The 21,555-nt window shown below is 39.6% G+C and overlaps 2 protein-coding genes across 2 annotated transcripts; one reads left to right on the plus strand and one right to left on the minus strand.

Annotated features, from left to right (window-relative positions):
• Positions 1-903: 903 nt before the first annotated feature.
• Positions 904-21,490, minus strand: TRAPPC3L (trafficking protein particle complex subunit 3L). The gene is made up of 5 exons (XM_010171647.1): positions 21,449-21,490; positions 18,108-18,205; positions 15,062-15,161; positions 2,145-2,330; positions 904-1,023 (listed from the first exon to the last, which is right to left on the minus strand). The coding sequence occupies exons 1-5, from the start codon at positions 21,488-21,490 to the stop codon at positions 904-906; spliced, it is 546 nt and encodes a 181-aa protein (XP_010169949.1).
• On the plus strand, positions 2,948-7,093 carry CALHM5 (calcium homeostasis modulator family member 5). The gene is made up of 2 exons (XM_010171646.2): positions 2,948-3,632; positions 6,592-7,093. Exons 1-2 carry the CDS (start codon positions 3,093-3,095, stop codon positions 6,979-6,981), a joined length of 930 nt encoding a protein of 309 aa, XP_010169948.1. The 5' UTR covers positions 2,948-3,092; the 3' UTR covers positions 6,982-7,093.
• Positions 21,491-21,555: the final 65 nt, after the last annotated feature.

Here is a 21,555-nt window from a genome sequence, read left to right on the forward strand (position 1 = left end):
GTAGATGTTCAACGGCCTGTGATGAAGGTCAGGTAAGTACAGACACAATGACCAGCAAACTAGTTGTGTGGCAATCTCTGAATTTTTATTCAAGTTTCCTTAGGTGAAATACAGATCCACAGTGACTACACGTTAAATACACCATGCTTTGTTCAGTGTGGTTGTAAGATCAGTGCTCTTGAAGAGAAGACTGACATGAAAAGGCCCACAGCTTGAAGCAACACAAGCATTGCTGCGGTTGTCAGAGTGCTGCACCCTGATGTATGCACGATGCAGAGCAGGCATGCCAGCAAAACCACATTTGGGGCCTGAAAGAGCCATAAGGAACCACCTCCTGCCATCAGTGAAGCCACATCCCTCTCTGGTTTCAAAGGGGGCAGGATGTCTGGAGTGGAGGACAATGAATGGCAACCATTACACATCAAAACAGACACCTAGTAGGGAGAAACTGCATACAAAAGTGACAGCAAATGAATTAATTATTCCTAACTACAAACAGCCCAGGAAATAAAGCACTTCTTAGCAACCATGCTTTGAAACATTACCAACAAACAAAATGGGAGAAGGTGGTCATGTTTAGCTGAAAACAGGTGGTGTCCAAATGAATATTTTGCATACAGCATGCACTAAATACTGAGATAAAACTTTCATTGAGCTTGAGAGCATGGTTATTAGAGAAGGAAGGGCAGGCCATTGTCACCTTTTACATTGACATTTGTGTCACAACGATTAACATTGCTCTCACCCTGCTCCGCCCCTCCTGTTCGCTGCCCAGCTCTCTACAACTTTCAAATATATGACTGGTATAGTTGCCTCAGGGAAGCCATTTTTACCCTGCATGTCTTCTTCAGAAACAAAAGGTGCCAAAATATCCCTCAGCAAGGGTTTCTCACAATATTTCTTTCATTTATTTCTTTTGTGCTTTCTGTCTTCAGCCTTCCTTAAAAACGTAATTCCTATTTCTGTCACAGCATCGCCCTTCAGCCTGTCCTGGAGGAAGGTAACTTCTGCTGCTAAGTGAACCTAGAGAGAATCAGGTCTGATCAGTTAAGCAAAGAAATGCCATTTTTCCCTTCTCCAGTATAACAAGCTTTTTCTCTCTTACCACAAGGGGACCCCCTTTCTCAGGTTTCATAAAAAATAGATTCCTAGATTGTTGTAAAATATCTTTCCCAACAAAGTTAATAAAAAGGAAGTTTATATACACTGGAATTTGTATAATACACTACCCTTCATTCCAATGCTTTGCTTTCTTCTGAGAACCAAAATTGTGGACTTGATCACAAAATTTCCTGGTCACATACTAATACTTAGGATATGATACTTTTGTTAATTAGTCTTATATCAGATACTATAATTCTGAGACTGGCATGCATACATAACATTTGTACAGCTTTTGTTTTCTTGAAACATACGACAAATTAGGTATTGACAGAAACATAAAGCAGCTCAAAAGTTGCCTTCCAGAAAATGCTACAGAAGCCCTACAACTCAGTGGCTTTCAAATGATGCCCTTTGTGTATTCTTTTGAAAAAGTCTTAAATTTAAGGGCAAAATTTGGAACGACATCTGACACACTTCTGATGCTTTGGTTTTAACATTATACTCATCCACACTCTGTTCTCCCTTTCAGCAGGTGCTGTGAGAACATTATTTATCTTCATGTATTTGGAAAGAAACAGGGATGGCTATTACTGGTTACACCTATGCAGGAAAGTAAGATGGGCTCAAGGAGCAGTGGAGGAGTCCAGCGTGCTTTGAGGCTTTGAACAACCTGCTCTAGTGGAAGGTGCCCCTGCCCATGGCAGTGGGGTTGGAAATAGATGATCTTTAACCCAAACCATTCTATGATTCCATGCCCTCCTGGCTCTCCACATTACTTCTTAGCTGGCTCCCTGGTCCCACCTGGCTTCTGCAGCTGAGTCAGCCTCCAAGGAGCCAACCAGTGACAGTGTGGAAGTGAGCCAACCTGTGTGCTTCTCTACCTCAAGATCAGTCTGGCCCTCCTTGATTTAGAAATAGACAATCTGAGAAATAGATTAAACAGTACTAAATTTCCTTCCTTTATCTGAGCAAGTGGTTTTGTTTTCCTGTGCCTCTGCATATTAATAAAGAATGGAGAAAACAGATGTGTACTTCCTCACCATTTCCAAGGCACCTCGAATCACGCCACAGAGGAGGTTACAGTAGCAAAGTGATGCTCTTTCTGCTGGTAGCTCCTCCACAAAGTCCACTAGTGGGTTTTTGTCCAGGATCAAGGAGAATTCGTTTCCTGCTGCACTACTGCAGCTCACACTAGGGGTGACCCCAAGGTACATCTTGAAAGCAACCTGCAAAAGGGTGACATTCTGCTGCATCAATCTGTTCTGTGCAAACCAGAGGATAAACTTTAGGATGTAGTATCCTGTAGGCCATCTTTACCCAGGAAAATAGGGGGAAGAGTGAGACAGGCTGGAAATCAAACTAGATTTGTCTCTTTTGTGATCAGCTTGAGCCAGAAACACAAATCTGGAGCTATGTGATACTTCAGGGAAAGTACCACAGAAAGCTGCTTATTCTGTCTTTGATGTTCCTACATTTACAACCCCATACAAAGTGGTTTTACTGTTATTGCCTGTCTGCTTTCAGTTGTGTCACACTCCCTTGGGACCATTAGCATCTATATTAGGTTCTTCACTACATTGCCGGCAACTTTGATAATCACAACTCAAGAACTCCTGCAACAGGTGAGTGTGTGTTTTTACTTTGATCTCCATCTGCAGTCACAAAAAAAAAAAAACAAAAACCACCAAGAATAAGACTGCCAAGACTGCAAAATGATTTGATTAAATAGAGCATTACTAGCTTTCCTTCTACTACCAATGAACGTTACTGTAAATGTACAACATCTGCTCTGCTAGTGGAGGGTCCCCTGTGAGCGCGTTTCTCCAGACAGTGACATCACGGCATTATCTAGACAGTGCGCAGGCAGGCAGGCAGGCTAGCAGCAGGCTGTTCCTCCTCTGGAGAGCTCTCCCCTGCTACACCACTACAGACTGCTACAACTGAAGATAAAAGTGTCTTTAATTTTACCTCTGTAGTGAGTATCAAACATGGATGGTTTCCAAACAATCCTGAAATTTTTTATGAACCAGAAAACTGCTCTAGGTTACAGTTTTATGGCGCTGCTGACAATGGGAGGTGAACGTGTGTTTTCTCTTGTTGCTTTCAGATGCCCCTGCAGCAATGAAAACTTCAGGTATGGTTTGGTATTTCTCTTCTCCCCAGCTTTTGTTTTGCTAGTTATTGGATATTTCTTGAACAGCAAGACCTGGAAACTCTTTACAGGCTGCTGGGTGAATCCCAGAAAAATATTCCCCAGAGGAAATACCTGCCGTTTCTTTTACGTCTTTGGACAAATCACTCTAAACGCTCTGGTAGCCCCAGTGATGTGGCTTTCTGTGGCTTTGCTCAACGGGACTTTTTACGAATGTGCCATGAGTGGCTTGAAAAATCCTGCCTACTTACATGCAGTTTGCCACAGCAAATCTGCAAAGTGCTTTGAAGAGCTACACAAGGTAGCCTGTGACAAAAGCTCCATGCCCTTTTCAGAGAGTGATGAACTGAAACGAACTCTTCAAGCACAGTCCCAGGTAAGAAAAATCAATAAAGAGCATTAAACAGTTTGTACTGCCACTGGGGTTTATCTGTGGAAGATCCTGATGTCAGACATTAAGATAAAATTGTTAGCTTCATGTAAAAAAAGTTTTGGCATGATGCAGCCTTACCAAATACAATCAATCCACCTTTTCGTTCAGTTTGAGCTGTGACATACTTCCTGGAGGGGAATGGGGGGCGGTCCCACTGATGGCAGGATCAATAAAACTGGATAACTTTCAGCTTTCTTCCTGAATGAAGACTGCTCTAAAGAGAAAAAAATACTGGATTGTTTAGGAGGCTGAATTAACAGATGTTGCCCCATTAAAGGGTTCTGCCCTATTAAAAAATCCATACTACGCTCTCCTATTTTATACCATTATGATACTGTAATGAAATCTTAGGTCACTAACTGTAGAAAAATACTGGAAAATAAGATTTGTGACTGCCTACTTTTCTGTTTGCATTCCTCATGTTCATGATACCAGATGAGAGCATGTTTTTTGCCCTGCTTGGTAGAAAGAAGGAAGAAACACTAAAATAAAAAAAGCAGAACATGCAAAGCTGAGATTGTATTACATTTTACTATATTCATATGATACAGTTCTGCTCACTGCCTTATAATGTAAATAAATTCAGAGACAAAAAATCAAAACAAAGGAAAAAAAAAAGAAAAAAAAGGCTACAGAAAACAAAGGAAAGATGACTGTCGGTAGGAAGGAAAAACACTCTCTGGAGCCAGAAAGTCTTTCTCAGATAATTGTATCCATATGGAACCATTTCCTCCCCAAGAGCCAGTTTTATTTTCAAGTCCTGATTCAAATAGGAGTGGAATGCAGACAAATCCTGCACTGCAGACAAGGCAATTTATTTGAGACTTTTGAAGGAAACAACAAATAGTGCTTAAGACTTTAAGTTGCATGTATAGGAAATAATGAAAAAACAGTGATTCAGTTTATAGCATGAGAATACATGGGTTCATTCTCCAAGCTGCAAGAAAGTGAAAAGCTGCAAAAAAGAGCAGTTTCTCAAATACCCATAGAAATCATCGGTCAGTACAAAGTGACTGGAAAAATAAAAGAAGGTGAAGCTATTCTTCCATACCAGTCCCTGAGAGAAATTGTTTGTCAAGCTTCTCAGTTGCACGTAGGAAGCTTCCTATATTTTCTCAGCTAAAAATAATTCTTATTGCCAGGTTTTTTTTTTAACATCAGTGCAAGAATTCAAATGAGAAAGGGTGCAGCTTTCCATATCATCACCATTAAAGCACAAGAAATCAGTTTCAGTTCATGTGGGTTTCTGAAACTTAGATTATTTGTTCCACTGTTTGAAAACAAGTTTGGTTTTTTTGCAAATGTTACAAATTGCAGTAGAGTAGGTGAGTAAAACTGCTGGCTAGGCCAGTGGCACTAGGCGTGAAATAGTTGCGTTCACACTTCTGCTCTCCTTAAAGCAGAGCATCCCACAATAACAATTTCAAGCACATTTTTCTATTCTCTGCCCTTACTCTAATCCTGGAAGAAGCTCTTTCCTTTAGTATGTTCCTAATGTAATTTTGTCAAACTCTAAAGTTGCTACAAAAAAAAGTTGAATGATGCTGGAAAAGCATACGATGTTCCTAATGTAATTTTGCTAAAGTTGCTGCAAAAAAAGTTGAATGATGCTGGAAAAGCATACTTCAGCAAAAACAAAATGTTCTCTAAAAATATAGCAACTCTTTCTAATCAGTGTGTAGATGAACTGGGCTCTATTCTAGTGCTGACACAGACCTGCCAATGCACACGCTATTTCTTCTGTCTCATGCCCTCTTCTCCCAGCATTCTCATAGGATTGTCCAATAAGATAGTTTTAAACCAGTTTTGGCATAAAAATTATTATCCACTACAAAGGTCTGATTCATCAAAGTCAAAAAAAGTTCACAAGAACAGCTTAGATTTCAGTGAACTGCCTGGTAAAAGAATTTGGGGAAAGCTTTTTAAATTTAAGACTATCTTTTACATTCTTGTTAGCTAATTAATGCTAAAACAGTCCTAGCTGTTGTTTTGGGTTTTTTTTTAAATTAAAAAGAAGTCTGAAAACAGCAATCTAAATATAGTCAGAGTTTAAAAGATTGATTGATTTGGGATAAAAGTTACTTACCTTTTTTGCTTTTGTAGTTCATCACAATAGAGAATCGCGTCTTAATCCTAATTTTTGCTGGCTGATTTTATTTAATGCTTTCAGGAAATAGAAAACCATTCACCATCTAGTGATTGCGATATCTTATTCTCCCTGTGCACTCTTCCCTTTGTGTGACAGAATTCAGTGAGCAATTCCAATACACTGCATGTCAGATGGTTATGGTTTTGCAATAAACTCTCATCAATATCCTCTCTGAATTACCCAGACACCACTCCTGCTCTCAGGTCTGCTCTGTTTTCTGTATCTAGCACTATTCAGCCATAACATTATTTGATTGATAATTTAGACCTCTCTTAGATTTTTATTCATACGCAGTCTTGTAGCTGAGGTCTGATTTGAGATCATCTGTCCTTGAACCTGAATTGCCGTTGTGCTGGGCATGTCTCTTCAGCTGTTGTTACCTGAGTTCCCTCCATTTTAAAGCAGAAGGTGAGGGCAGCCAGGATCTACTATAAGCCATCTACTATAAGCTTATTGAGAGTTTTACCTTCCTCTGTAAAAATTGCCTTCCTGAGAAAGAGACATCAAAATGAGTGCTACTGAGAAGCCTCAAGCCTGACATCTTCTGCTTCCCTTTGGTCCCCATAAGGATGCCCCATTAACATTAATGCCAGGCACTGGATGCAAACTGGGATGAGACATCTGCAGTAGAGCCCCAACAGGAGTGGTAGGCCCTCTCTATAAAGTGTGGTCACTCTGTTGGACACTCTGGATTTAAGTAGCATTTTCTCTTGGGTCTTTTTCACCTGAAACTAATTTCTTTTGTTTTCCCAGATTTTAGGCTGGTGTGTGATAGTTACTACAGCTCTTATCTCCCTGCTAACCACCTGCTGTGCCAGCTGCCAGTCAAAAGTCAGCCACCTTCAGCTGAAGTTCTGGAGGGTGTACACAGAGAAGGAGAAAGAGCAACTGGAGCAGATTTTCGAGCTGTATGCCACCAAGCTGAGTGAGCGAAACCTGAAGTGCTTTTTTGAGAACAAGGAACCAGAAGCGATTCCCCTGCCGGCTTTTCAGGCATGGGAAGATGCTTCCCAGCTCTACTCTTTCAGCAATAGCAAACAGCATTATAGCACAATTCACAGGCTAGTTGAAGAAGGCCAGAAAAACATCAACGAGGAAGGAGAGACAATGCTGGACTTAGCAGACAGAAGAGAAATACCATAGATCAAATATATTTTCAGCTTTTTTATATGTTGCTAATATAAGATACTTCCAGCTGGTTTCACCTCTATACTTTTTCACAATGGCCTCTTTCTTCTTCATCACGCTCCCTTCCAGTTACAAACTTGCTCCAAGAGGATGGAATGAAATTCTTTCCCTACATCAGCAAAAATGCTGCAGTCCTCCATGGCACCTGGGGTTAACACTCTACTAATGTTGCTGGCTTCAGTTGAAGAGCTGACAGCAAAAAGAGATAAATAATGACTTCTACAAGAGGGTTTTAACAATATCCTATGTCAAAGGCAATCCAGCATGTTTATCCTATGTAAATCAAGAGACTATCATAAAGTAACACCATTTAAAAGGTGTGGAAATAATGATAGAAGATGTGTGTGGCTTTCTGACAGCCCACAGGAAGTAAAAGTTTTGCTTTCAGGTAATTTCCAGGCCATTTGCAGGTACAGCATTGTTTTGAGGCACCAGTGGTCACTCAAGGCATCTCGGTGTCTGGGGACTCCTGTTCACCTAGAACGCCACGGATGATCACAGTGATGAGCCCTGGTCTTCTAGTCCCTGAGACATTTGCTTGGGACATGGGGCAGTGTCATCCATTGGCAGTGAGGTGCCAGGTAATTTTTTTTGACAAATCTTACAGCTGAAGTGTAGGGTACTAAGAACTCGAAATTACCAAATGGCTTGGTATTTTTGTGTTTTTCTTAAAAAACAACATGCTACTTTGAAACCTAATGAGTTGTTGTTAGTGCTTTGCTACAATAATGAAAATGCATCACTGATATTTTGCCTCTGTAGAGTGCTTGGTATTATCTTCTCCCACTGAGAATTTCTCTTTGTATGGGTATAAAGCTCCTGTTCTGAGTGGGTTTCGGGCAGTGGGTGCAGCCTGTAGAGATATGTAATATTATTTGTACTGGGCCTACAGCCTGTGTACAACAGAGGGCCTGGAAGGAAATTTCACATTTTAAGACAAGAAAATATTTTTGCAGCAGGCTGATTTTCACGTTCCTGAATATCTTTGAAAACTTAGTGACTGGAGCAAGGGGAATGGGCAGGCAGCGCAGGTGAGGTGATAGCACAAACAGTGCTTCTGACAAATGCATTTCACCCCAGAGATCTATGCTTTATCTCACCCACTTGGAATTCACCACATGGCTCTCACACAGAGTATCCAAAGTCCTTGCAAATGCTATGTAAAAGGAGAACAATGTTTCTGCCAAGTTTCTTTCCCTGGGGTGACTGGGCAGGCTTTTATGCAGCATTTTAGTGCCAGTCTCCCCGAGTCTGCAAAGAATCGCATTTTGCTCTGCTTGAATCAGGCTCTTATCAACAAACCAGGGCACTCTGCCCAGCTGCTCTCATACTCATTGCACTTTTTCAGCAGAAAAAAACACCTGCATTTACAGACCATTACTCTTATAAAAAATAAAATCCAAGAGCTAATTCTGCTGTCTGATTAGAATTTTCTCTGTGTGTTTTGAAGAACTTGTGGTCTTTGAGCAAATGTTTTAAAGTTTTTTATCCCAGCTGACCCACTTTGCAGCAGACCTAGAACATGTTATAAAGCCTAAACGTACCTGCTGCAGCTGAAAGCACAGAGGCAACACTGCCAAAATGAAAGTCACAACAGCAGGCACGTCTGACACCAAGTCTGGTGCATATGCATTTTTCTCCCTGGGCTCTTCTCCTGATATAGCAACTACCTAATTCCAGGGTACATGTCCCTTCCTATTTGTCTGCTTTTATCTTTCTTTATGGAAGATGCCCCAACATCTACTGCCCAGACCCATCTCACCTTCTCCTTACATGCAAGCGGAGAGGAGGCACCACCTAACAGGATGTCTCCACTTCCAAGGGCCAAATTTCCTTTCCCAAGGCCATCTTTCTACCTCCTTCCTCACTGGTACCACAGAAAGCCAAAGCAAGTAGAGAAGCAAAGGGGAGGACACTAAGTAGGTTAGTGAGCTGATCAAGGAACATGGAAAACAAGTGGGCCGATGTAAGGATGAGGTCCCCACTGTGATATAAGAGCTGGGATTCAGAAGCAAAAAGCATAGTTGGCAGAGGGAAAGGTAAGAAGACAGAGGGATCCCACTTTGGGCTTTTGGTACCCTCTTTTTCCTCAGGAGAAACCTTAAAGCTCTGCACCAGAGTAGCCAGGACCATCTGAAACAGAAGTGTTTCTCAGCCTGGTCTTCTCCTTTATTGTGGAGGGGCAAACTCGAGGTGCACTCTCCTCTCCTCATCCTTACCCTGCTTCACATCCACAGGTAACTTGTGTTGGGAGTGTCTCCAGCTCCGAGAGCAGCTACTGAACACTTAGTGCTGCAACATGTGGCTTGTAGGAGCCCAAGTTTGTCACCAACCCTCGTTCCCAGTGCTGTGCTGCTCTAACTGAATTGTCTTAAAATGCCTGTGAATTGATGCAATTGCCATGTGGATGCTGGAATACTTCTATAAAAACAGACAAAAATAAAATCCATTTTGACCCTATGTTTTCAAATGGAATCTGGTTTTGGCAAATTTAACTCTGCCCTTCAAGCAGCTATCCCAAAAGTAGTTTTGCATCAACACTGTCCCTGAATTACAGTTTAACAGCTACCAAGGCAGCTCAGAAAGAGGCAAAGACTATTGTCAACACTACCCAAAACAAACTGAGAAAAAAACAAACAAACAAACAAAACCAACAGCAATTTCTCTTGGAAAATTTAAATTTTGCTTTAACTCTGATGTCCATCAAAATTTGAGTGGACAAACAAGAAACTCCCACTCAATTCTCTGTGCTTTGTCCCTCAACTAACTATTTCTTCTCCTCTGTGAGAACTCCATTTTCCCATTTAAATTCTCTCAACACTCCTTCCACTACACATCTGCTGCTCTATCAAACTTCAAATCTTTGTTACAAGAATGAAGACTAGTTGACTGTGCTAGGCCCTCATATGCTTTCAATTTAGTACAGTTTAGCTGTACTTGGCATTATGGTATGACGGATCTGTCCAAATTCTATTGTTAAAATTTCCTGTGTAAAAGAGAACTTGCATGGAATGCAAAACCTGTAGCTGGTTTGCAATGGAATACCAAATTAAGGCAAAACTGAAAAGCTATAAAGTGAAAATTGTAAAAAAAGTCTCAGCAGAAAAAATAATTTAAGTACATAATAAGTAATTCAATTAATAGATATGAACATTTTTTTAAACCAGGCTATGACTGGACAGAAATTCCTTTAAAACTATCATACATAACTTCTCAGAGGATAAAAAAAAGTCTTTTCAATCTTTCTTTGTATCTCTAAAAGACAGGAAAGTAAAATAAATGAGCAGTTTTGAAAGTTGCATCCATAAATCTGTCTCATTTCTATCTATAAGAAATGGAAGAAAAAAGAGTATCTATTTAGACATGTACATAGATTCACCATCAAAATGACACCCATATAAACCAAAAACTTTTGAAAATGTTACTTCAGCTCTATGGGAGTATATATTGCTTAATGTCAAACAAGAAATCTATGCAGTCAGAATTAAAAACGTACCACTGCCCTTTTTCAAAGTCTCAACCAGCATCCTATATGTCTCAAGCAGCAAGAATAAAATTCCTTAACATTTTGATAAATGCTAAAATACAGTCTAGAATTACTAGGAGGCCACTAAATTATCAGTCCCTTTATATACTACTGGGGACTTTTCACTAAAAAACACTCTATGTGTAAGCAATGTTGCAAAGTAAGTGACAATACAGACTGTTAAAAAAAAATGAAACCATAATTTCAGATGACATAATAACAGGATTAATGAAGGACCAGAATTAATCTGCTTAGAAGGGGAAAGGCAGCCATAATAACATTTTTGCTAGCATACTTTTCATTCTTCGTATTTTTCCACAGTCAGTGTTTGGGAAGAACAAGATGCTTTAAAGGTCTTGCCATCTGTTGCTGATTCCATGTACTCACAAACTTCGCTTTACTTTTTACAGTGCAGCACTTCATTTTTCAGTTTATTGTCTACCTTTTAGCACAGCAGCCTGCTGTATGCATTTAACTCTCACTGCTGAGATCTGAAAAGCAACATTTACCAGCTTTGTAAATTCTGCCAGCTTCTGTCAGACGTTCAAACTGGCCATATGCCAATATAGAGGGACCTTGTGTGGCAGAATCTCCCATGGGAAGGGGAATCACATCTTGTCCTACAACTCTGGGCTTGGGGGTGACCTTGTGTGGCAGAACCTCCCATGGGAAGGGGAATCACATCTCATCCTACAACTCTGGGCTTGGGGGTGACAAGGTTAGATTACCCCAGCCCTGGTGGTCCCTAAGGGCCTCTTTATGAGCAGCTGCAGGGGCAAGTTTGTTGCATTCATGGAGTATTGATCTTCCATAATAAAGTCCATCTCTGGAGTCACTGCTTTTCAGCAAGGGACATATCCTTGGGGAAAGCACTGTATTAACACAGCTATGGAGCCTGTGAGCCAGCACCAGCTCACTGTGAACCAGAGGGTATGGGCCGGCTGCTCCCACCTGTAGCACACACAGACACCTCCCGGGGCACGGTGACACTGTGCTATAGATGGCAACGTGGTTCTAGGATTAGATTTAAAACAAGAAGCTGTTTATTTTTTGCATCTCTTTTGATCAGATCAGTGATGTCAAGGTCTTGTGAGGGAGAATTGAAGCAAAAATTTGATTTCGTAGGATTATAGAGCAAAATTATCATCCTCACTTCAAAAGTAACCCTCAGTTGTACTCAGATCCAAATTCTGAATCCAATCTTGGACATCACTGCTCCAGCTGAGCTTTGTTCTTAATACCATTCCTCAATTGGTTTCCATTTTCTTGTCCCAATTTGCCAGGAAGCAGAAAGCCTACTTTTACATGGCCTGTTTTATCTTTTTTTATTCAATCCCGACTGTAACCGTGCAAAATCACAGCAACAACACGAGAAGTCAGTGAGGACCATGGGAACTCAGTGTAGAAGGACTCACTTTGGCTTGCCATCAAAACTTTTTGGCCCTTCTCCAGTCCAGTATAAGCTAGCAGTAAATCCCAGGCTTTGCAGTCTGAACCAGTGGTTGAAGCTGTAAGCCCTCACTCACTGCCTTAGGTGCACCTTTCCTCCAGTGTTTATTTCTTAATATGGCAAGCTGGCTTTGTACTCCTCATTTTACGTTTTTTCCTTTGCTTCATCTCTTTCCATTTCCACAGGGAACATCCACAGCCGGATCTTACAGACTTCTCCTTTGCTTTCCAACAGACTGCAGGATAACAGCTATGTTTACAAGACATTTGGCTCTAACTATTTGAACTGCTTAACTGCCTTAATTACTTTAACTTTTAACTGGTTTTACTCTATACAGTCATCTTCAAACAGATTTGTAACTCAGAAGAGTTAGTGCTGTCAAGTATTTAAGCACTTTCCCCTGGCTGAGAACACTACTGCTGATGAGTTAAAGAGATCATGTAAACAGCTGTGTAATTCTGAACTGATAACTTTAACATCGTATTTGCAGTTACTTGCTGGGTCATTTTACATATGTTTCATTGATATGTGCCTCAGACAAATGTGCTTGAAGACTATTTTTAAAATATTTTGCCAAAGAAATGTGAAAATACTTTCCATATCACATTTTGTCTCAGAAAGGTTATACTCCCACTACAGAACTCCTCTTTTAGTTTGCTAAAAATAGAGTTCTCAAGAGACTGTGTGCTTTAAAGATTGTTCCAATCTTTCCAAGTAATTTTATTTCTCTCAGTAAGTCTCTTTTGAAGTACAGCCTGCAGAGAAATAGTGTCTTTTTCCTTACTTTGATGGGTAATTTCTCTCCTGTATTTTATTGTTGAATCCCTTGTACTTAAGAATGATGGTTGAACTGTACTAAAGCATTTGTAAATAAGGGAACCATGAGGAATAAGACCCAAAAACCTCAGGTATCTGGCATATATGTGAAAACCCAGAGAAAATAAAGTACAAATACCACCTGAAGAAGAACATAAAAGTGAACAAAAACACCATTTTGCAGCCTGGTATAATTATTTTAATGAGATAGTGTATTTTAATACAGTGATTGAAATGCTGCTTGTCTCATGGTTTTCATTTAGCTGCCCTCACTGTCTGCAATGGATCCTCCACCCCAGCTCAGCTCCTCCTAAAGGAGGAGTTTTTTTATGCATCATCCTGATTTGAGACACTTCAGGAAGAAATTCAGTTTCCACTTTTTTCTAAGCTAATGGGATCTGGTTGGCTTTTAGTAATGTCACCTGCTTCTGGTTTAAACTTTGGCAGGTCATGGTGTACGTGTGTGTTGTGCACATGTTCACTTTATAGCCCTACCAGCAACAGCCAATGCAAAGAAGTCCTTTCTCCACTTCTGTGACAGCCATCAGTTCCTCTATGACAAGCATTTTGGAATGATGACATAAATTCTGTCCCTCCATTTCAGTTAGATGTAAAGTAGGTATTTCTGACATAGTTAATGTCAGCAGGATCTCACATCACCTGACAACATACACTTTGAACTAAGACAGTCCTGTATAACCAGCATATCCTGGTGCCTTAGTTCACTGTACAGAAAGCCTGCTGCTTCCCAGTTCTGCAGCCAGCAGTTAAACATAATGCTCACATTTAGCTGATGCTGCTGGTAATTCTCAAGCAATCAAAAAGTAGGCCAGGCATATTTTTCTTTACTAAAATGAGACAAAGGAAATAAATCTCAGTTCAATTAACTGATGCACTGATCTCTCCTCTTAAAACAAACAACTACCTAGCAAACAGTTCTTTGTTATAAAGTGGTTAATTTTTGCCACTGGGAAAGGCCAGGCAAGTCTTCGCTGGCAGCACTTCATAGCTGAAAATCATAAAGGATAAAATGGATTATTTACCATGACCTAATCAGGTATTAGTCTGAGCTAACTCAGTATCTATGAACTACCATCTCCTTTACAGTGACCCAGGAGTCTAAAGTGGCTGGATGTCCTATGGATTTCCCTTTGAGCTTCCCCAGGAAATCTAACTTGCCCATGGGAGCAAAAACACATCTTTAGAAACCTGTGTATGGCCACTAAATTTCCTCCTACATCTTTCTTGTCTGACAGTAGTGTTAAAGACTACTCAATAAAAGGGAAAATCCCATCAAAGAATGATTTTATTATTAGATTTGTGGGTAGTGAGGAAAATGTTCCTCTCATTTTCCTTTCTTACAGTCCTTCTCTGCTACCATCAAGTCTTCCTTTTGCAGAAAATCCTGTAGCCTATACCTAATATTACCATTTTAAGGTTAAAAAACATCTAAAATAATGATGCAGATTCACATGAGGAGATTCAGATGGCAGGAGTAAGAATATCAAAGTTTAAGACCTGTATGAGATGGCTAAGGCTTATGCTCTTAGAAAAAGATAAGAAGTGAGAGAATATACGATTTGAAGTTTGTTAAAACTGGATCATTTTTTGTTGCTTGCTGCATTCTCTGGCAAGAGTAGAAGAAATCAGTTTAAGCTGCAGCAAACAAAAATAAACTTTTTAATTTTTCTAATGGCAAAATGCCTCATAGGCTACTAGCAACAGAATAATTTTAATTTCAGCTTAGGAACTGACTTTAAGTTTGGTTTAGGTCAGGGGTTGGCAGTCTCTCCCAGGTGGTATCCCATTTTGTCTTCTCTATCCTCAACTCAGATATAAAACTATCACCCATGTGAACCAATCGCGTGGTTCTGACAATTCTTTGTGATAAACTTACCACTGTGGGTTTACCAAGAGCATCTGTAAAATTCTTAGCTCACTAAACATCACATGTTGTTTTCCCAGCCGGATGTAGCACTATGCTACAGAGGTAGAAACTGATGCCTTCTTTCAAGGCCAGCCTCTGTGAGGTACTAGTTGGTATGAAGTTGTAGATAAGGAAAAGGCTGTATTTCACCCAATGGAAGCATGGATGTGATTGTGGAGATGAGTGTTTTTTGATAAGCCAGTCATGATGTAGCAGAAAATGTAGGTAGCTGTTCTGGAGCAAACTGACAGAGCAGGAGGGAAAAGCTAAGAACATTGAAGCTGATGAAGCTCTAGAGAATGTAAGTCTTATTTACCTGGGCAATCATATCTGCGGTTTCAGAATAACTGCGACACTTTTTCACAGCTGAATGAGCTAAAAAATCATCAATCAGCCTTATGCCAATGCCATATCCCCTAAGGAGAAAACAAAGGAAGTTAACATTCAAAATCAGGAACTTCTTTCCACCTACCATCTCCCTAATCTGTCTGTGTTTTCTCACTTTTCTCAGCAAAACAGCTACATGTTCCTAAATGAATGGCTTTGAGGACAACAGAATTTTCTGGTCTAGATTCTTATTTCTACCACATTTTGCAGCACAGTGGTATTGTAGTTCATGTAGTCATTTAAGGAATCATACTCCTTTAAGCACAATACTCCTGGCAAGGATGTAGATAGATATAGATATATCTATCTATCTATATATATCTATATCTATCTCTATATATCTATCTATCTATATATATATGTTGTTTATATACACATTGTCTATACATACATTTATATTTACACATATGAATAAATATTAGATATATTAGTATAACATACAAATAATAGATAGATAATATACAAATAATACACCTGATTAATAACGCCTTGTCACTAAAAATAGGGTAATATAGCACAGGATTTTCTCCATTCTTTTGTGATCCCCAGAGTTCATCTCACTGTCTCTGTCAAGGAGAACAAAGCAACTGCACCTTCAGATCACAGCATTCACCCCTGGGCTGGTATGGAGTTCAGCAATTCCTGGGCACCCGCATTGCAGAATTCAGGTGCCAGGAAAGCCCACCAGAAATTAATTCACACCTGACCTCTTTCACTTTAACCTCTTATCTCTTCACTTGATTTTTTGTTCTTCCTCCACAATTCCCTCTTTACCATTTTTTCTAGCGTGTTCTCTCCCTTCAGCTACTAGTTGCAGAAAGAATCCAAAAGTTGCTAGTTAATATACAGTTTCAGTACACCACCACCTTCATTTTGTATTTAAAACACTACCATTTCAGAGAAATTAAATAAAAAAGGAAGTCAATGGAATTTTTTATAAAACAAATATTCATTCCTTGTTTGCACATATTAACAAAGGTAGAAACTACATAGTGTGCAAAACAGCTATGCCTCCAAGCATTTTTTGAAGAAGAGAAAGAGATTGGTACAAATGTGAACTCAACTCAGAAATGTTTTTAGGGAATTTTTTGTTTCTGTTTATGTGGATGTTGCCAGTCTCTGCCTGCCAGAGGCCCTACACCCTCAGTGAAGTAGCTTGAACTTGATGGAGTTTCTTACTGATTTTATATTGTGTCTTTGACAAGAAGCCAAAAAGTGATCTTATGTCTAATGTGATGACAAGACCAAAAAGAGGTTTTGGCAGCGTGAAGTTTAAAATTGCAGTATGTCACGCATCAGAAAACAATGAAATATTTATTTATTGCCTAAGTATAAATACCAATAACATTGGTAAATATGTCATCAGCAGTTAGCAAGGTATGTACTGGTGATGTGCAACACTACTTAGATCCTTTACAACCTTTATGCCTTAGATTTGCAAAGTCAAATCAATTTGGCAACTGTACAGTGAAAAACACCCGTCTCACTACAGATTATATATGTACATATATATATAGAGAGAGAGCTAAGAATCCTGTCTCCAACTGTCACAGGTTTACTAATCTATAAGGTTTCTTCCTCAAGCTGGGCTGTTTTCATCTTCACAGAAGTAAAGATGGTCATATTGCTTTAATGAAACCTGTCATTATTTTATCAAGTCTTTATCAAGACAAAATCAAAAAGATTTTATAGAAATAGCTATAATAATAAAAACATCAGGAGCAAAATAGGTCTCCACATCTTCCAAAACTACCCTTTAGTAATTTCTACCATAGCATCAGAAAGAAGCCTGTGTATTTTTGAAATGTATGGTTTTCGTCAGAGCTGAATGAGAGATTAATATAAAATAAATATCTGAGAGACGTTGTCTCTTCTTAGTTTACTAACAAACTACTATTCTTTTTTCCAATTAATTACTTTTATACTCACTTCCATTGATAGGTATTGGACTATAGCTTGTTTGCAAACTTTCAGATTAATAGTAAAGTGGTCAGGTATTCTGTCCACAGTGATTATTGTAAATCCATTTTGCATGTCCATTTTGCCTGAAAACACAAGCCTTACTCTTCTGCTGAAGACCTTAGTATATTTTCTTGTTAACCTGCTCAAAAATAGTTTCTTGCTGATTTTCTGCAATATTATTTTTACTGTGATAATGCCTAGGAATCTCAGTCAGGATGACAGGATGCTATAAACATAGGGGTTTCATTTTGCAAAAAGGTTATCCATGTAAAAACCAGTTCCTCGTTGATCATTTGTATTATCTCACTCATTGCTGTATGGTCTTTTAAAGGTGAGAGGCCTGTCTGCCCCTAACTCAGGAAGAGGGTATGAGAGCCACCCCACAGGGGACAATTTAGAGCCCAACACCTGAATTACACCCTCAGAGAAGTGACTGACTACAAAAGGAGGCTGCCTGTTTACTGAGTCACCTAAGCCAAATCCTTACAACCTGGAATTGTGACTACTTCTGAGCTCTCCAAGTCAAAAAACCACAGTGCAGCCAGATAAGGGGGAGCAATAGGAAAGCCTCATCAACAGTGAACACAGAAATGCATGTTAACTAGAAAATATCTGCGAGAAACAAAAAGTTTGTCTAGTTTGAAACAACATGGGTACAAAGAAATAGAAGAGGAGAGTTAACATGGAAGTTGAAATTGAATACTTGGATATAGGAGATAAAATTTAGAAATTTATGTTATTAATTAGCTTAACAAAGGACCAGCAAAGAACAAGTGTAAGCTATCAAAACAATCCTGACACTTTTCTTCCGAGAAGTCAAAATCTAATTGTTGATCTTAATTCACAAATTAGCATTATTTCTGTTGACAGAATATTGAACTTTATCGCCATGATCTCTCTAACCCTAGACAGAGTGCTGGGACTCGTAAGATAACAGACTTAAAGCTGAAAGGCAACATATAGGTGGACAAATAGCATTATCAAAAAAGCTGAACAATTAAAGCAGTACTTACATTCTATCTAAACAGGTGTTGACATCTTCATCTTTTTCATAGTCCTTGCACAGCTGGGCTACCAAAGCCCCATATGTGAGTACCAAAAGTTCTCTGCTCTGCCAGAAAAGGTGAAAATAAAAAAGGAAGCAAACTAGAATCAAACTTTTCCACATTTTTGAGCTACTACTGTATTAAAAGCCAGTACAAGTAACATTTACATTAATCAATAAATTTTTGTCCATGGACATATAACCACTGAAATCCACGATTCAAGTGTGACAGAGCCTAACTTGATCATCACTTGAGTCTCTGTAAGGATTTTGCTTGTCAGAAATACCATTTACTGGGATACAGCTACTTTCATCCGGTACATTCTTGCATCCTAGAACAGCACATATGTATGGTGGATTGATAAATGCTGTCAAATACCATCCAAGATTAATGACAAGTGTTTAGTTACAGGAATTTTAATTGAGGTGATGAGCTATAAGTCCTTTTACAATAGGAATAACAGGAACAACTGAAATTCTGGTAGCTTCAAAAAGGTATGGTTGATCTGATTCAGATCATCAGCTGCTTTCAAAAAAAAAATAAAAAGTAGATAAAATAACCTCAGAATTATAAAAAATACTATACTGCAGCACAAGTGTAAAGAATAACAACAAGCAGAGTAGAAAATAATCAGTCCCCATTGACATTTCTCCTTCTTTATCAGTCTTCACAAGTAACTCGAATCACTGTCAATACTAGCTCTCCAAATGCCTGGACAATCTCATTGTGACACTATTTCTTTATCTTAATACAGAAGATGTGGTTGGTATGGCTCCACCGCATGAGCAGGATGAAGGGGACAGGTGAGGATAACAGCCACCTGCCCAAGGAGCACGGAGAGCAATTGAAGAGGTCAAAGGCGTATCTCTGCACAGATCCTGTCACAAGCATTAGTCTGGGATCTCCAGCTGTGCACCAGCCTGGAGGAAAGTTTTCTTTGCTCCCTGCCCTGCCAGATCACCTCCATGGCACTGCAGAACTGACTGCATTTAGCAGGAGTAGCAGCTGGCCTTTGGGCCAGAGACTAGGTTGACTCTCACTAAACTTCTTGGACAGGAATTAACTAAAGGAAATGCCACAGGCCTGTGGCATGTGGGCAGACTAGAGGTGCTTTTTGTTTATAGTCTGTGGAAAAATAATAGTGAATACCAATGAAAAAATAGAACAAATCACACAAGGAAAGGAAGAATGGCTTGGTGGAAAAACCTCTTTGTGTTTCACAGAATGTTAAGGATTGGAAGGGACAACGAAAGATCTTCTAGCCCCACCCCCCTGCCTGAGCAGGAACACCTAAATGAGATCACACAGGAAGGCATCCAGGCAGGTTTTGAACATCTCCAGAGAAGGAGATGCCACAACCTCTCTGGGCAGTCTGCTCCAGTGCTCTGTCACTCTCAGAGTGAAAAAGTTTTTCCTTATGTTTACATGGAACCTCCTATGCTCCAGCTTGTATCTATTGCCCCTTGTCCTACTGTTGGACATCACTGAGAAGAGCCTGGCTCCATCCTCCTGACATTCACCCTTAACATATTTGTAAACATTAATTAGGTCTCCCCTCAGTCTCCTCTTCTCCAAGCTAAAGAGACCCAGCTCCCTCAGCCTTTCCTCATAAGGGAGATGCTCCACTCCCTTAATCATCTTTGTGGCTCTGCGCTGGACTCTTTCAAGTAGTTCCCTGTCCTTCCTGAACTGTGGGGCCCAGAACTGAACACAAAATCTTGGAGTTCAATCAATGTTCCTATTTTAACAAGTCACTGTTCAAAAATCTTAAGTAGTATGGAACTATTTTCTAAACTCGTCTTGGTGATAACTCCTTTTTACAATGTTGCACACTGCCAAGTTCTTGTTAACAAGTTTTTAGTGGAGCAAATGGACATCATACAGGTTCTGTATTGTTCTAGTCTCAGCAAAAAGGCTGTGTTGTAATAAGGCAAATACCTTAGAGAAACTTAAGCATACTGTATCAATATAATTGTATTTATCAGCCACTCTTGCAATCCATTGGAGTACTTTTTTCCATAAACTTATGTATATTAACTTTAATTAGAACTTTAATTATATTATATTCTTCTATTTCTTTTTTGGTGGAGACCACTGTCCCCTTCTCAAAAATTGACACAACATTGTCTTTTCTTTACCAGCAACTTGCTCTCTCTTCAGTTTGTAATATATATGTATACATAGATACGTGAGTCATAATTATACTTTTAGATGCAAATATATTATCTTCAAGACACAATACTATTACTGGGTTTTTTAAACCACTGTGGCCTTATTTCCACATTATGGCACTTTGGTTGTTTGGACTTGCGGTAAAATATTCCTAAACAGTTATAAATTTTCAACCACAGATAGAGAGTCTGAGGAAACTGAATTTTTCATATTTAGACACCACTGCCAGAGAATAAGAAGCATAACTGGTAACTTTAATGCCAAAAAATACTGCTTTTTCTGACCAAGGAGTTTAAGAAGGCCTCTTGGATAAATCTTGCATGCAGTATATATAAAACCACTGCTGGAGCTTTAGGAGAATATTAACATGAAGTTCAGAAAAAGAAGGAAGTTTTGGTCTATATAACTTCTACTCAGTCTACTTCTGTGCTATGTGATCAATGGTCAAAGGCAACATTCAAAGACAACAGTTACAGTTTTACCATTGTTTCCCCAAGAATCAGATTTTGGCCTTAAAGCCAGTTGTTGAGATCCTGTGATGGTGCGCTCCCTGCGCATAGAGAAAATGCAAAATTAGGAGGATGAAGAAGGACCTCTGCTCACGCAACATCACCCCCAAAGGAGGACGTGGTCTGCTATGCAGGAGGCACACAGTGGGTAGCAGGCATACTGCAGCCCCAGATGAACCATCTCTTCCTGTAACTGTTCATGGGGTAGAGATGTGGCCGGTGCAGCTTCTTTTCTCCAAGACAAGAATAGAATCTTGGCCTCGAGATTCATGTTGAGGGCAGGACTGTCTGAAAATCATTCCATGTCATAGCCAAGGTAGCTGGAGAGGTATGAAGGCTCCTAGAGCAAATCTTAGTATTACTGCTCAGAGTCAGACTCCAAGTCCTGCAGGCAGGCTTTTTTATGTCACTGCTTAATACCTGGCAGCTTGTTGGCAGCTCACAAGGGGGTCCCACTGTACCCATAAATGCTGCCAGCACCTCTGTTCTCATACTGGCAGACTCAGCCCCATCCTTTCAGTACCCTCAGGCTATTCAGAAATACGACTGTATAAAACACATCAATACAATAATAGCTTATTCTTACTCCATGCACAATTTAAACCACATATTACAAAAATGTCTTACTATTTTGTGGTTCTCTTGCTTTCTTCCTTGTGGCCGAGACATGTTGCCTGATGTACCTGATTGTCAGTTTATATCTCTTCTTCCTCAAGCAGCATGGTTTTCTCTCA

Source organism: Antrostomus carolinensis, unplaced genomic scaffold, assembly GCF_000700745.2.
Source record: "Antrostomus carolinensis isolate BGI_N321 unplaced genomic scaffold, ASM70074v2 scaffold10797, whole genome shotgun sequence".
Taxonomy (NCBI): Eukaryota; Metazoa; Chordata; class Aves; order Caprimulgiformes; family Caprimulgidae; genus Antrostomus; species Antrostomus carolinensis.

Excerpts from the sequence above, each read along its gene's own strand:
- TRAPPC3L (XM_010171647.1), bottom strand. The coding sequence starts at position 21,490 with ATGTCTCGGCCACAAGGAAGAAAGCAAGAGAACCACAAAATA. Across the intron at positions 15,162-18,107 it reads AACACCTGTTTAGATAGAAT|GGGATATGGCATTGGCATAA; the intron begins GTAAGTACTGCT and ends TTTTCTCCTTAG. Across the intron at positions 1,024-2,144 it reads TTCGAGGTGCCTTGGAAATG|GTTCACTTAGCAGCAGAAGT; the intron begins GTGAGGAAGTAC and ends GATTCTCTCTAG.
- CALHM5 (XM_010171646.2), top strand. The coding sequence starts at position 3,093 with ATGGATGGTTTCCAAACAATCCTGAAATTTTTTATGAACCAGAAAACT. Across the intron at positions 3,633-6,591 it reads CTCTTCAAGCACAGTCCCAG|ATTTTAGGCTGGTGTGTGAT; the intron begins GTAAGAAAAATC and ends TTGTTTTCCCAG.